At 41.5% G+C, this 15,519-nt stretch overlaps 1 protein-coding gene across 2 annotated transcripts in view; it reads right to left on the bottom strand.

The window, feature by feature from the left end:
• The window catches only part of TMCC1 (transmembrane and coiled-coil domain family 1), a 162,657-nt gene that overhangs the window by 140,360 nt on the left and 6,778 nt on the right, over positions 1-15,519 (bottom strand). The window contains exons 2-3 of one of the 2 annotated variants that reach the window (XM_066616459.1): positions 10,490-10,546; positions 6,434-6,681 (exon numbers count right to left, since the gene is read on the bottom strand). In XM_066616459.1, the coding sequence (XP_066472556.1) occupies positions 6,434-6,640 (207 nt within the window). In that variant the 5' untranslated portion in view covers positions 6,641-6,681; positions 10,490-10,546. Of the gene's footprint in view, positions 1-6,433; positions 6,983-10,489; positions 10,547-15,519 lie in introns of those variants that run through there. The other variant, XM_066616458.1, reaches the window with a different exon arrangement.

The raw sequence follows: 15,519 nt of genomic DNA, 5'->3' as shown, positions 1-15,519 counted from the left end.
TAATCCAGAATTATAGTAGCTAACAACATTTTTCCTATGTGCAGGATTCCCAACTCAAAATGATCAAGAAGCTTTCCAGACTTCACATGAATGTACAACAGGATTCTTGATTTTCACTGCCTGGTTATGATAAATACGTTATTCCAGGAGCCTTCTGAAACATGGTTATCTTTTTATAACTAACTAAATTATTCCAGATACAAGTTAAAGAATATGAACTGCTACTCAACAATGGAAACCCTCAAACAAATGTTCTTTTAAATGCAGAAGCCAACTATAAGGTTGACAGTTAGATGAGAACCACTGATAGTGCCTATTATGCCTGATCTTGTCTGATCTTGGAAGCTAAGCAGGGTCAGGCCTGGTTAGTACTTGGATGGGAGACCCCCTGGGAATACCGGGTGCTGTAGGCTTATACCATAGTCTTTCGAGACTGAAGGTTGCCAACAAGAAGCACAGACATAAGATTTGGGGGAGGATACTCCTTACTATTCTTGAGGAAGTTAAGGCCACAGAATCTGGACATGAGTAATACACATGTAGGCCCCAACTAAAGGTTTGTTGCATCAGGATGACATGCAACAGCTCGGTAACCTGTGTACACTCTACACAAAACCCACATCAGTTTGGAAGGTTCTCCTCACTGAAATAATTTTGCAATGTTTGATCAGGGATGTCAAACATAAGGCCTGCAGGAGCTCCTTATCTGGCCCTCAGACTCTTGCAGCACCACCATCAGCTAAATTCAGCTGCTGAGTTGAGGTGTCACTAACATAAGAACATAAGAACATAAGAACAGCCCCACTGGATCAGGCCATAGGCCCATCTAGTCCAGCTTCCTGTATCTCACAGCGGCCCACCAAATGCCCCAGGGAGCACACCAGATAACAAGAGACCTCATCCTGGTGCTCTCCCCTACATCTGGCATTCTGACTTAACCCATTCCTAAAATCAGGAGGTTGCGCATACACATCATGGCTTGTACCCCATAATGGATTTTTCCTCCAGAAACTCGTCCAATCCCCTTTTAAAGGCGTCTAGGCTAGACGCCAGCACCACATCCTGTGGCAAGGAGTTCCACAGACCGACCACGCGCTGAGTAAAGAAATATTTTCTTTTGTCTGTCCTAACCCGCCCAACACTCAATTTTAGTGGATGTCCCCTGGTTCTGGTATTATGTGAGAGTGCAAAGAGCATCTCCCTATCCACTCTGTCCATCCCCTGCATAATTTTGTATGTCTCAATCATGTCCCCCCTCAAGCGTCTCTTTTCTAGGCTGAAGAGGCCCAAACGCCGTAGCCTTTCCTCATAAGGAAGGTGCCCCAGCCCCGTAATCATCTTAGTCGCTCTCTTTTGCACCTTTTCCATTTCCACTATGTCTTTTTTGAGATGCGGCGACCAGAACTGGACACAATACTCCAGGTGTGGCCTTACCATCGATTTGTACAACGGCATTATAATACTAACCGTTTTGTTCTCAATACCCTTCCTAATGATCCCAAGCATAGAATTGGCCTTCTTCACTGCTGCCGCACATTGGGTCGACACTTTCATCGACCTGTCCACCACCACCCCAAGATCTCTCTCCTGATCTGTCACAGACAGCTCAGAACCCATCAGCCTATATCTAAAGTTTTGATTTTTTGCCCCAATGTGCATGACTTTACACTTACTGACATTGAAGCGCATCTGCCATTTTGCTGCCCATTCTGCCAGTCTGGAGAGATCCTTCTGGAGCTCCTCACAATCACTTCTGGTCTTTACCACTCGGAAAAGTTTGGTGTCGTCTGCAAACTTAGCCACTTCACTGCTCAACCCTGTCTCCAGGTCATTTATGAAGAGGTTGAAAAGCACCGGTCCCAGGACAGATCCTTGGGGCACACCGCTTTTCACCTCTCTCCATTGTGAAAATTGCCCATTGACACCCACTCTCTGCTTCCTGGCCTCCAACCAGTTCTCAATCCAGGAGAGGACCTGTCCTCTAATTCCCTGACTGTGGAGTTTTTTCAGTAGCCTTTGGTGAGGGACCGTGTCAAATGCCTTCTGAAAGTCCAGATATATAATGTCCACGGGTTCTCCCAAATCCACATGCCTGTTGACCTTTTCAAAGAATTCTATAAGGTTTGTGAGGCAAGACTTACCCTTACAGAAGCCATGCTGACTCTCCCTCAGCAAGGCCTGTCACTGCTGAAAGGGTAGTCCATATGATAATTAGGCTGTCCCATATCTTGAAAATATGATCAAGATTTGCATATTTTCTGTCATTTGCAGCTAAAAATGCTCGTAAATGAGAAAAGGTGCCTATGTCTTTTCATGATCTGCTTAATGACGTCACCTTTGGCCCTCAGCAGGCACCATGAATGCTATCCAGTCCATTGTATTGAAATGAGTTTGACACCCTTTGCTTACATAGTCACATGCCACTGTTGTAAGATTAACAAATCACTTTTAGATCAATCACAACAAAACAAAACTTGTTCATTCAGAGAACTACTGCATATTTTCAATTTCCTTGCAACAACCCCTACCAACTTTCATTTATTGTAAGAATACCTAGAACAAAAGACTTTCAGTCCTCTCCAGATAGTTTAACAAATGAGAAGGTAGAGAGCAAGTGTCAACAGTATTCTTTTGTTCAGGTGCAGCCAAATCAAGCCAGACAATATTTTCCCTCTGCAAGGAAAATTGGGAGAGGGGGAGTGCAGTTCTGGCAGAGAGGGAAGGGGTTAATCATTGCATTCCCCATACAGCTGCTCCACCAGACCAAACTTCTCATGTTAAAAATTTAAATCTAACTTTTTACATTAGGTTTTTCATTTTAAAACAAGCAATTTTAAAAAGAGATGCAAACTTAAGGCAACCTATAATATCTTAAAACAGAATTTGTGACCCTCTTATTATATACCTTTTTTTATAAATAATTAACTGAGGAACACATATTTCATCAGCCATCATACAATGTAATAGTTTGTGTACTTATATTATGGCTTGATACCTGGAACTAACAAGATACCACAAGTATCATCCACTGTCCATATACGTGACCTTTTCTACACAATCAACTAATCAAAAGCAACACTCTTATTTATAAATATATATGGTTCTATATAACAACAAGGGATGTTTACCGCTAATCTCACAGAGAAAATTCATCCCCCATGTCACTACTTTGTGGCGGCGAAAAAGTACAGGGCAAGTGTTAGAGGAAATAGAGTTGCCTAAATATTAAAGAAACATTAAAAAGCAGCACCTTCTAGGGTCTATACCAGCTGTTTTCAACCACTGTGTGCTGCAAGGCTGCCTCAGGTGTGCTGCGGGATCAGAGGAGGCAGGGTTAGGGCAGGCAGCGCAAGCAAGGGGGCGGCTGCTTTGCATCCCACGCAGCAGCTGAAGAGTCTGCAGCAGCTGAAGAGTCTGCTTGGAGCTTGCTCCTACTACTGAGCATGACTCAGGCTGCAACCCGATCCTCACTTTCCTGGGAATAAGCCCCATTGGCTATTATGGGGCTTACTTCTGAGTAGACATGCACAGGGTTGGGCACGAAGGTGGTTGCTGCCTGCCTGCGTGCTGATTGTCCAACCAGAGAAGCTCGGAGGAGTCAGGAGGTGGGAGCTGAGTCAGGAGGAGTCAGGAGGTGGGAGTGAGTGAGAAGAGGGAGCCAGAAGCGGGCATGTGAGCGAGTCTGCTAAGGCCCCCAACCTAAGGGCTGGCTAACTGAAAAGGTCCCTTTTCCTTGCCAGTTTGCCTGCAACTCCCCAAAGCGGCCCTCCCTGCACTTTGGGGCTTTTAGAGGAAGGGCACTGGGCCACAATCCCATCCACACTTTCCTGGGAGTAAGCCCCATTGACTATAATGGGGCTTACTTCTCAGCAGGCCTGCATATCATTGGGCTTTTGGTTGCACTCTTTTTTCTCAAATACACAAGCAGGCAATTGCACTTCTTTCTCCTCTTCTCCCCCACCCCCTTCCCCAGGCTTATTCCCCCCCCCCAAAAAAATCTCATAATCACAGTTAGCAACTCTCTTGCTGTCCCTCCCCTCGCTTGTATGCACCTTCCAAAGATACAGAATCACTGCCTCACATTCTCTCTCTCTCTCTCCCCCACCCCCAGTTTAATCCTGCACTTGTTTCAATCAGGTCTCCTCACTGCCCCTCACTTGCCTTTCTCCACTATGTGATCAACCTGCCCTGTCTTTGCCAACACTTTCTGGCACTTTTGATAACAGTTTGAACATAGGATTTTCCTCCTTTTCAGAAGCCACATATACTTCCCTCTCCATGCTTGTCAATTTTTTTGGTCATGTAATGATTTAATTATATTAATTTTATTAATTCAAGATTAATTATAATGTAGTAATTTAATGTAAAAAACTGATAGTGTGCCTTGACAATTTTAGTGCCTTGTCAGTGTGCTGTGAGCTGAAAGGTTGAAAATGGCTGGTCTATACCAATGAGCAGCTGTCTGCAAAAACCTAACATGGTTGTAGGCAAGGGTGGTGTCCAAGTTTGGCAAAGTAGAGTGTCAACTGAGGGCCCATGCCCATCAAACCATCTACCTGACTGGGCCAACCTCTGAACTACCAGTACCAGGGGCAACAGTAGTGCCAAGTACACATCCATGGGCAATGGATGTCATGGGGGGCCCTAGCAAGCTGACACCAACATTTGTTACAGATCGTGAGACACTCATTGTGAGTCATTTGAAGACATGTCTTTGCTGGAAACAAGAAAGAAAGTGTGGCAAATGTTGACAGTTGAATAAAGAGATACAAGACCTCATTGTCAAACTAAAGAAACATTAAATCAATATGTTTTATGGCAATAGCAACTGACTAGCATGCATTTAGAAAGTATCTAAATAAATGAGAAAATTGGCCTTTCATCCTGGGGAAAGAATTATGGAACATGTGGGTTGGCCCTCAATTCAGTCATCCTGGTTCTCATCCAGCAGCCTTCACTCTCCCAGCACTTATTTCTTCCCCTACCAACATCATACAGTTTTGCTCATTCTTAGGCCCTACACGAGCCTTTCAGTGCATAGTTTTATTTGCCCTTTCTTGAATTAATACTGTTTTCTGCCTCAGTATTTTGAATTCTCCATCTACTCTTGGGCAACTTCTGACTCTGTCTACAAGCCCCCATATCTCCTGAGTCACAGTCTCATTCAACTCACCTACACAAGTTCTCCTGGACTTAGTGAGATATTTTAGGCTCCACCTAAGTGTCCTCCAACTTCTCTCAAATCATATCACAGGCTGCCTGAGAGCATTTCATTTCATTCTCCCAGAACTCAGAATATCAGCAAACATCCCAAAACAATATAACAGTTCAGACAACATGTGCCAGAAACTTGTGCCACTGGTGATGGATGAAAATACCTTCGTATCTTTCAAGGTGGAAAAAATACAGATGGGAAGCCATAAACTCACTAGTGTTTTCCAACAGCTCTATATCCCTAATTCGGTAATAGCTAGAAGAACCAGTTTCCCCAACAAAAGAAACCTTTGACACCTCATAACTGAAGCATAGCAATTTTTGCACACAGAGATCCAAGAACATCTGACCAAACAGTAAAATTTAAAACCAATGATGTTATGTTTCATTCATTTAGCTGTAGAGCTTATCCTCTTTTTTTTATCATAGCTTTGAAAGACATGATGCAGAATTCAATGAATTACCATCGCCTTGCATTTTAGTTGGTTTCCTATAACTATTATTTTTAACAAAACAAAAATTTGAAATTGGAACCTTAACACCATCGTAATCAGATTCCATTTTCTGCCTTGAGAGCACCCAATACAGAATATGAGAAAAAGTCCAAACTTACAAAAACTGTAAAATGGGAATACTGTTTTTGAAACTGGGATGAACTCTTAGGTGTGTATACTCAACACTAATTTCTAGTACTCTAAGACATTTTCAACAGAACTAAAGACTACAAGGCAAGTCAATATTTCTCCTTCTTGATCCCACTGCTTTACCAATGGAAAGTTACACAAGAATATGCACCAACATGCAGAAACACACCCAATGCTTTCTTATCCAACCTACAGGCATTGACCTTCACAATTACAATTTTATAGTACAGCAGAACTCTTGGCGTACTTTAGGTCCAGTCCATACATCTTAAATTCAATTCAATGCTGCACACACCCCTGAAACATGGAACAGAGTTACTTCCTTCAGAGTAGGAGTTTTTTTAAAAACGACTTTTGCATTTTCTTGTTAAATTTATTTTGCCCGCAGGTCAGCAGTTACAATACCCAGAAACCTGGAGAATGAGAACGAATGCTTGCTGCCATTATTTGTTATTAGCAGTGCAATTAAGAGTTACATTAAAAGATTTAGCTCCACCTCCTGCTTTCACTAGTCAGGCTTAAGACTCACTTTAGCATCCAATAAGAATACATATTTTGCCATAAAAGGAACTCACCCGCTCTGCTAATACAACCTCTTCACCAGCTGCATAGAGAGGAGATGCCATTTCCAGAACAGACAAGTTAGTAGGTGCATCGGTAGTCGATGAGGATCTGGGTCGGCCTGAATGAATATCCTGGACTGACTTCCTGTTGATCTGGGGACTTCCTTTTGGAGGATCTGACTTGCCCCGCCTGCTATGCAGGCTTGTTCCTCTCTTCATTTTAGGGGGCACTCTGATCTGCTGGAGAACTCTGTTCAGAGCTGTAGGATGGGTAGAGACACCATCAATTTCAGCACAGGTGCTTTGGTTTTCAAATTCCATTTCAGGGTCCATATCAACCTGAGCTTGCTGTACCTCATGGGGAGACACTGAGGACCGCCTGCGCTGATGCTGGAAAAGGTGCTTCAAGCCTTGACCAATCACATTAATATTCTCCAAGGCATTGTGGGTAATTTTGGACAACTTTTGCTCCGCATCATGCTGCCTTTTGGTCTCTTGATCTTGAGATTTGCCTCCAAGGTCAGGGTCATCAAAGAACTGTTCACCACCAGAAGGCTCCATCAGATGACACCTGACAAGTTGGACTTATCAACAAAAAACACAGATATCCTGTGTCTTTCAACTTTTGCTAAAAAATGCCAAGATTGTCAGCCAATAAAGTATGCAATTGCTTCAAGAGTGAATACACATGCAGCTGTGCCACGGTGGTCTCATGCTTATCTAATGTTAAACAAAAAAACTAAATTACACATCATGCACAAACAGGTCAAGATAATCCCCTGTGGAAAAAACCCCATGCAATTAGTTTACTCTTAACTTATCAAGCATTCTTTCACCATGGAGATCAAGTGCAATTCTGCTATGAGCAGAAAACAAACTTAATGAACAGTTGGAATATGCCATAATGATAAAACCAAGGGGGGAAAGTGAGAAAGGTCTGAAAAAACCATTTGTAGACCTAGGACCAAATGCTGTGTTAAACAGAAGCTTAGCTGGTGTCTCCCTGCCAAAACACCACCTAGGCTAAGAAGATCTGGGCAGGGGTATCAAATACAATCCAAGCTGTAAATATATATTATATCTCAGTATTCTCCTGGATTTAGCACCTATCACCATGGTATTCATGAATGATTGCACTGCTCTAACACATAGCTATGTATTGCCCAAACATGATAGCAAAATGTAAAGTATCTGCTTTCAAGAAGAAATAAATTATATAGCCAGGGCAGATACATTTTCAAGTTTCTAGGTGCCAAGGTAAGTAGTTACTAGTAAAGTCTAAGAGGCTGAAGCGTCTTAAAAAGGCCTTCCTTTTTAGACATAAGCAGCAGCAGGATGGCAGCAGCACAAGTGGCTTAGTTCAGATTCTTAGAAGTTAGTAACGTAACTTTCCCCCACAAATACACTGCTTCAAGTAAGAGAAGATGAGCAGTAACATGTCAGGTTGCAAGAGTGTAGGTGGAAAAAGGTGAAGAGAATCCAAAGTAACCTGAATGGTAGGAGGGAAACATTAACAAGGAGCAGAAAGATACACACACCTGTTACGCTTAAAAAAACTGCATGCATAAGCAGTGCAAGATGATAAATTACATCACAGAAACGAAGCTCTCAGTCTTGGCAGAAAGCTATAGAGTTTTGAAAAGTCCATGAACCTCTTACATGTCTAGGTTGCTAGGGATTTTCTGCAGAGGTTTTTTTTTAACATAGAACATTATGATATTTAAGGTACCCAGATTTATACTTCTTAAATCTAGTTTAGGGGGTCCCTGAGAAAAAGTATGCAATATTACAAGTATTCGTAAATGTAAAAAAAAAAATTAAAATACTCAACTGAGGGCCCAATCCTATCCAACTTTCCAACTCTGGCATAGCCACAATGCAGCCCCGTGGTAAGGGAACACATGTTCTTATATCTTGAGAAGGCCCCAGTGATTGCCCCTCCACCACAGGATACAGCACACACCCCACTGGCACAACTGCACCAGCACTGGAAAATTGGATAGGATTGGGCCCTAAGGCTGCACTCCTATACCCATTAACCTTAGAGTAAGCTCCACTAAAAGGAACTTACTTCTGAGTATACATGCAAAGGATTGCACTGTGACACATATTTATTCCAACTAGATACCAGGGCCATCGAGAATGGTTTCAGACCCATGTGAAAAAATTTTTGGGTCCCCCTGCAAGGGCAGACTAGTTACAAATCTTTATGCAAGACAAAAACATATGCAACATAGTCAGGTCCCAGGCTTCCATCAGGACCACCAGACCTCAATAGTTGTACCAGCTCCTCTCCCTCCACCTCATCAGCCATGCTGGACACATTATCACTATACTGCAAGAATATAGAAATATGGCAAAGAATTCCTTTAAAAATCTTCCCTAGACTGTTAAGAGAAGCAACATCAGGATGCTGCTATTTTGCATAATGCAACCATAACTATAAGCTTAGGAGGCTTTTTTAGTACAAATTTTTGAAATTTAAAGATAGTGTCTCATTAATTCCCATCAGTAGTTTATATGACCATACATTATCTCATTTATGAGCAGTGGTACTCTACTTGAGGCTTAAACCAGCAATAAGCAGTCACTCTTTGGAATATTTTCTTGTGGCCATCCATGTTTAATCACAATCACCTCTTCTTACACTTCAATTTGATAAACATTCAGAGACAGAATGTAACCGCTCCGCATGGTGACACTGTCAATAAGATAGTCATTCATGTTATACAATGAGAAAGAGAATCCCAAGTACCTATAGGTCTCTTCATTGGATAGATTGAAATGAATTTTCTCAACAGTAAAAAAAAAAAAAAATAGTTTGTCCACACGCATTTATTTAAATACATTTTTACAATAAAAGACTAAAGGTAGCTACACCTTGTGTGGTAATATTTCCCTGTTCTGCTTGGAGTTCTTTGGACCCCACTCACTGTATCTCATCATTTTGGGGTTGTGCATCTATAAAGACACACTATGGGTAGCATCCCATACTGTAGGATAAGGTTGGGAGCTCCCTCTATGACTACAAGGAGCCCTTCTGATGATAAAGGAAACACTTGTTGGGATGCCATCTTCCATTTTTCATACAGAAAACAATCTGTAATCTTTCCCCATCCAAGTTTCATGTGCTCAGTGTGGTACACATCTCCACTGACTTTCAAAAGTTTATTGAAAAATTCTGGTGCAAGTGAGGATTAGTATGGATAGAGCCCTTTTTATATGATAGCTATGCCAACTTCATGACCATCACTGGGCACTGGAACTTTAGAAAGGTTTGTTGAGAAGGGGGTGTGTGTGGCATGGCAACATTTAATCATGCCACAACATCATAAGATTTACAAGTCACTATGGTTGCAAGCATGAAGAAAGTCAAAAATCTTGGTGTCTAGCATAGTTTCTGGAAGTACATGGTCTGCCAAGGATCTCCACTTTTACTTTAACACAGACACAGGTTTCATGGCTGTTCAACACCTGAAAAGCCATCTGGCAATGGTAACAGCCCAAAGACAACTACCTACTGAATGGTAATCACATGACCTACTGAATGGTAATCCCATGCGCACAGTGTGATTAGTTATGTCTAAATACCTCCCCATGGCTCCTGCAGCAGTTTACAGAGTTGCAAAATTTCAGCATGCCAAAGAAGCTATTGGTCACTGAATCCAGTGTATAACAGCCATGTTCATATAATGCCTTTCCTACAGGAACTCATTGTGCTGCTATTTAAAAAGTCAGAACATACTGGGAGAAAATGTATTGCATTTGCGGCTGAACCAAGTGGACAACTGAAGCCTGCTTCTTTCTAATGTGCAGGTTTTAGATAAATAAAATAAACAGAGCACATTTAGAGACAAACTTGATTGGAACTCATGCTTCAATTATTTTTTACTAAAATAGTAAAAAAAGTGTCCTATTCAGTATGTGAAACAAGCTGCAGAATTCCATTTATCCAGCCAACGCACAGCAAATATGTTAGCAAACTGCAGAATTGCCCTTACAGAAGGGAAATTACTTCATGAGACTTTCAACAAAGCCATTGTGAGTTTATAAGAGAAAGCAACTCACCTCCACCATTTATCCTCAAGCATAATTGGCTGGTGGGGCTCCTCTGTCAAACAGCAGCTTAAAAAAAAATAGAGAACATTTTAAAACAGGTATTGGTACATCAAGACAATACTACATAACTGAGCATTCTTAGACTTAAACACTTCTGCCTCATCTTAGCATCACCTCATAGCACCAAGCACACAAATGGAACAGCTTCAGTGCATCTGCTACTACCTGCACACATCCTACCACAGTTCAGCTTCAATTACCCTGCCCCTATTCTGTCTCAGACATCACCAACTGTTGCGAATCTGGCACAGAGAAAACCCTGGAACAACACACTGGGATGCTGCAAGTCACAATACAAAGCTGAACCTTCCAAATACTCGTAGCTATTTCAGGAAAGGTTTGGCATAGAGGTCTAAATCTTCCAATACCTGCTCTATAAATGCTAAATGATATCTAACATTTTTAAAATGGGGAGGGGGAGAGACAGTAAAATTCTCCAGATTTTATTCAGCTTTTTAAAAATTAATCAGAACAAAAATGAAAAGATTAGAGAGAGAGAAATGTGTAAGTGTTTAGCTGTTTCTATTAACACCAATCAAGTACTTAAATACACTAACCTTCCAGATCATTTTTGGATTACTTTTACAGTCTAATTTGTTCCGGCCTTCCTGCACAAGATTATAGAATCACTGAAAACTTTAGAGAAATAAAGTGAATAAGAAATAAAGTGAATTTATATAGATATATAGATCTGTTTCTCTCAACATTTGTCCCCCACTTGGGGGGGGGTAGACATGGTCTGTCTACTGGAAGTAACCATCAGAAGTTATGGTCGGTAATATAATATATTCGTCAGTTACTTCTGGATTGGGAGGTCAGACTCAATGCAACAAACACCAGTAAGAGGCTCAGGGGTGGATGGAAGGGCTTTTCTGAGAACATGAAAAGCACATGCTGAAGCTCTGCCTGCCAAGTCTCCTATTGCTGCTTGTTGTATTGTGTTGCTAGTTTCGCTGCCAGGCAGCAAGGGCCTGGGGGTCTCATGTATACCACTAAACACCACCTCAAGTACCGCTGGTGGTACGAGCACCACTGGTTGAGAAACAGTGATATAGATAAACCAAATAGTTATGAAGTATTCACTATCCATGTTACATCAAAGATACAATCAATTGCATCTGACAATATCCTATGCTTGACCTGACACATTGTAACATATTTGTATCATACCTTCCCCTCCAAGAAGCTGGAACAGCTACTGGCAAAGACTCAGCTGTCAAGTTTCTGGTTCAAACCTTACCTCTCTCATTAGGTGGTTTTAGGCAAGCTACTGCTATTCTTCTATTGGACTGCTGCAAGGATCATCAAGCTAAAAAGTATGCAAAATGCTTTGGACACTTCAACACAAATACCAATAAAAGCAGTATATGCTTGTCCAGAGTCATGGTGGAAACATGATCCTGGGTTTACAGCATCCAAGCTCAGCATTCTAGTCACTGCACCAGAATGTCAAATCATTGCATCATTGATTATTAAGATACACTTACATATTTTGAGAGAACTGGATCTCTTCACTTCACATGCTTTTACACAGACAACAGATGTTGCCCAATTATTACCCTAGCTCCTTATTTCTTGTTATCCCATTGGAAGCATTAAAAGAAAGGGCTTTATACAACAGCATTTTCTCCCATCCCAGTTTTGACTACTGCTAAAAAAGCAGTACGCACCCAGATGCTTAAGAGAGCATCCAATACATTGCATAGTCAAACCAACAGCAGCTAACAAAAGGAGATTAAGAACATTCCTTGCAAATAAGCTCAAATGAAGAAGAAATCTCCCTGTATCCATGGGAGTAGGTTCCAGCTGTCACTGTAGATACCTGAAACCATGGGCAGCACCAAACTCTACAAAAGACAGTTTATAAATTCCACCCCATCATGCAAATGACTTATCTACCATTTGTAGGATGGGGGAAATTTGTGAACAGCAGATAAGCAAAACCACAGGGGGGTATCTGCAGCATCTGATGACCTTTAGCCTAGCGGTTCTGTTAGAACACCTGGAAGAAACTAGTAACTGTATTTAAGTGCTGGTGATTTAGAGAAATATTTTGACTTAATGGGGGAATGTGTTCATAACACATTGAATTTGAAGAAAATTTAAGGTCAGATGTGTTTCCTTACTACTAGTACTACTACTACATCATCTTCAACTAAGTCCTTGCTTACAATGTATAGTACGGACATGAGTACTAAAATAAATCCTGGATACACACCTAGAGCCCAATCCTGAGCTCTGCACACCAGCATGCACTGTCACAAATGTGCCATAAGACATGTTCGCAAGCACTTACCACAGGCCCAGCGCTGGATCTGCACTGAGCCAGTGTTCGGACTGCTGGGCCGTGGAGAGGTGAATGGGGGCGGGGGGCAGAACCGGTGGAGCTCAGCTCTGCTGGATCCTGAGCCGCACGTCAGGCCATGCAGTCTGACACAGGACTCCTCGATTCTGCAGTGGTTCTGGAGCCACTGCAGAATCCCATTGTGAAGCTAATTCCCTTACTTGGGGGAAAGGAACAAAAGTCCCCTTCTCCCAAGGAGGTAGCAGTGGCAGCTGCCCGGGGGAGGGGGGGACAAGTTATACAGCAGCTGATTTTGGTAGTGCAGCAGCCCTGCATTTCAGGTAGCTCAGGATTAGGCTGTTATTTCTTAAAGTTACTAACAGCACAATCTTAAACATGTCTACTCAAAAGTAAGCCCCATTAAATGAGACTTACTCCCAGGTGACTGTGTACAGTATTCCAACCTAATACACAGACAAAAAAAACCAGCCCCAAATACATAAGCATGTCTGTTATACACTTTATGCTCTATGGCTTTGTGAGGTACAGGGAGGTCACATGTGCAGCCTCATCTCTCTGTCTTGCCCCACAGACACACCTTGCTCAGGCTGTTACCTTCCAAGGCTGTTGTGAAAACACAAGAGGTGAAAGAGGTTGGTGTTTTTGGAAATTTCTGCAATTAAAACGTTTCTATCCACATAGCTCTACTGGAAGCTTTATTACAAACATTAAGTAGGACTATATTTTCACCAGAGTTGACTTTTTTTAATTGACAGCTGTAAAAATAGAAACAGCACCACACTAGAAAAATTCCTCCTTGTCATTCAATTCCTTTTATGAATCTAAGCAGGTAGCTTTGGCTAAGAAGTTTATTTCTGAACTTCAATCTTCTATGAGTTGGGCCAAGACAGTTACATTAACTCTTGGTTTCCTTTCTTATCATTTGCGAACAAAAATATCTCGATAACCCAACCAGCCAGCACTTGACACTACTGAAGATGTTCTGAACTAGATGTTCTGAACTCATTCTTTGCTATTGCTAGCTGCTGTTATTGTGTGTGTTCTGCTATAGGAAGGTACTTCAGAACACTTACTGGAACTTGGGGCCAAAAAGGAGAATGTACAATTATTTTTCCCAAGTTAACAAATTGTATACTCAAATGAAAAATGTAAATTAAATTTTTCTACTTAAGCTCCTTTTTATATGCAGTTTGAATCCAACCATTTCCAATGCAATGCATAACAACTACAGGTACTTTTTAAATGGGAAACGTGAACTCTGCACATAAGTAGACCAACTTAGAAGTCACTGTGCAACTTGTTAAGGTTTTCTAGTATTGACATTTTCAAGTGTTCCAGCGCCCATAGGAATTTAAAAAGCCTACTGGCTTTTTAAAAGAATGCCTTCAGGGGTGTCATCATCCAAAGAATATTTAGCTTTACCAGATAAGTGCTCCTAGCTATGAGAAGAGCAAGTTCCTTCCATTTGATTAAGAACTGACTCTATTAATAAGACATGCAAGCATTAGAAACAGGCCTTCCCCCCAAAAAGTTAACTCCCATGAGTACCAGTGGTTGAGCAAACGCATTACCACACTGTCCCTGGTAATTGCAGTTGTTTGGTACAATCCACATGACTGAAGTTGTAGTACAGATGCTAGAACACTACAGCTTGGACATTTCCCCTGTGTATCACTGAGTAATTTACATTTAATTTAATCTGTAATTTACGTACCCAGTTTAAAAGTTCACACACTTTTAACAACTAACAGAAGTTTCACTGGATAAGAAATTCAACCTATCCTAAATCATAGAGTACATAGGCCTACAAAATTGAGGGTCAGAAAAGTTTTTCCCAAACCTTATGGTGGTTTGATATGAACTTGGGGTGCTGATTCCAAAGATGTCATCCGTTTTGCACTATCACGTCTAGTTTTGGAGATATAGTATAGCCTCATTAGTAAATAGTTCAAGCAGCTTCCTCATGTGGAAGCCATGGTATAGGCTTCCTCATGAGGAAGCTGCTTGAACCATTCACTGAAGAGGCTAGCGCAACCTTAAACACTCAAAGAGCCATTTGGACCCATTTTCTGGAAAAAAGAAAACCTCAGGAGCCACAAAACCCTTTTGACATCTAAAATGAAGATAACACTGCATATATAGTTTGTGCTCCCCTCTTATAGGTCCCAGTTATATAATACACTCCCCTCTTGTAGGTCACAGTTATATAATACACTCCCCTCTTATAGGTCCCACTAAAAATCAGGTCCAGACCCACAGTTGGAGAACAACTGTTTTAGATTGTGCACAGGTGAACTGCTTGTGAAGGATACTGTCATTCTTTACAGTCATTTACTTCTGTACTTTTGTAAATGCCTTTACACACAATACTACCTCTGAACAAGACCACTTAGTACTACTTAACACTGTTCACAAAAGTGCTCCTGAACAAACAAGCTAAGAGTTCAAAACTGCATAAAATAAAAGGCATACTAACAGTGATTACTTCCCAACAATGAAATATGCTTTGGTGCTACATATACAGTACGTTACACATACAGTATAGAAACATATGCAGAATACCATCTGGTGCAGGGGTCTCCAAACCCCTTTCAAGTTTCCAAGTGAAGGAAATGGGGCAGTGAGAGGGTGAGTGAGTGGCAGGGGAATGCTGAGTGGGCAGCTTGAAGGCTGT

Source organism: Tiliqua scincoides, chromosome 2 (genome assembly GCF_035046505.1).
Source record: "Tiliqua scincoides isolate rTilSci1 chromosome 2, rTilSci1.hap2, whole genome shotgun sequence".
Classification (NCBI taxonomy): Eukaryota; Metazoa; Chordata; class Lepidosauria; order Squamata; family Scincidae; genus Tiliqua; species Tiliqua scincoides.
The sequence above is the reverse complement of the archived record's forward strand: the minus strand, read 5'-3'. Positions and strand labels throughout refer to the sequence as shown.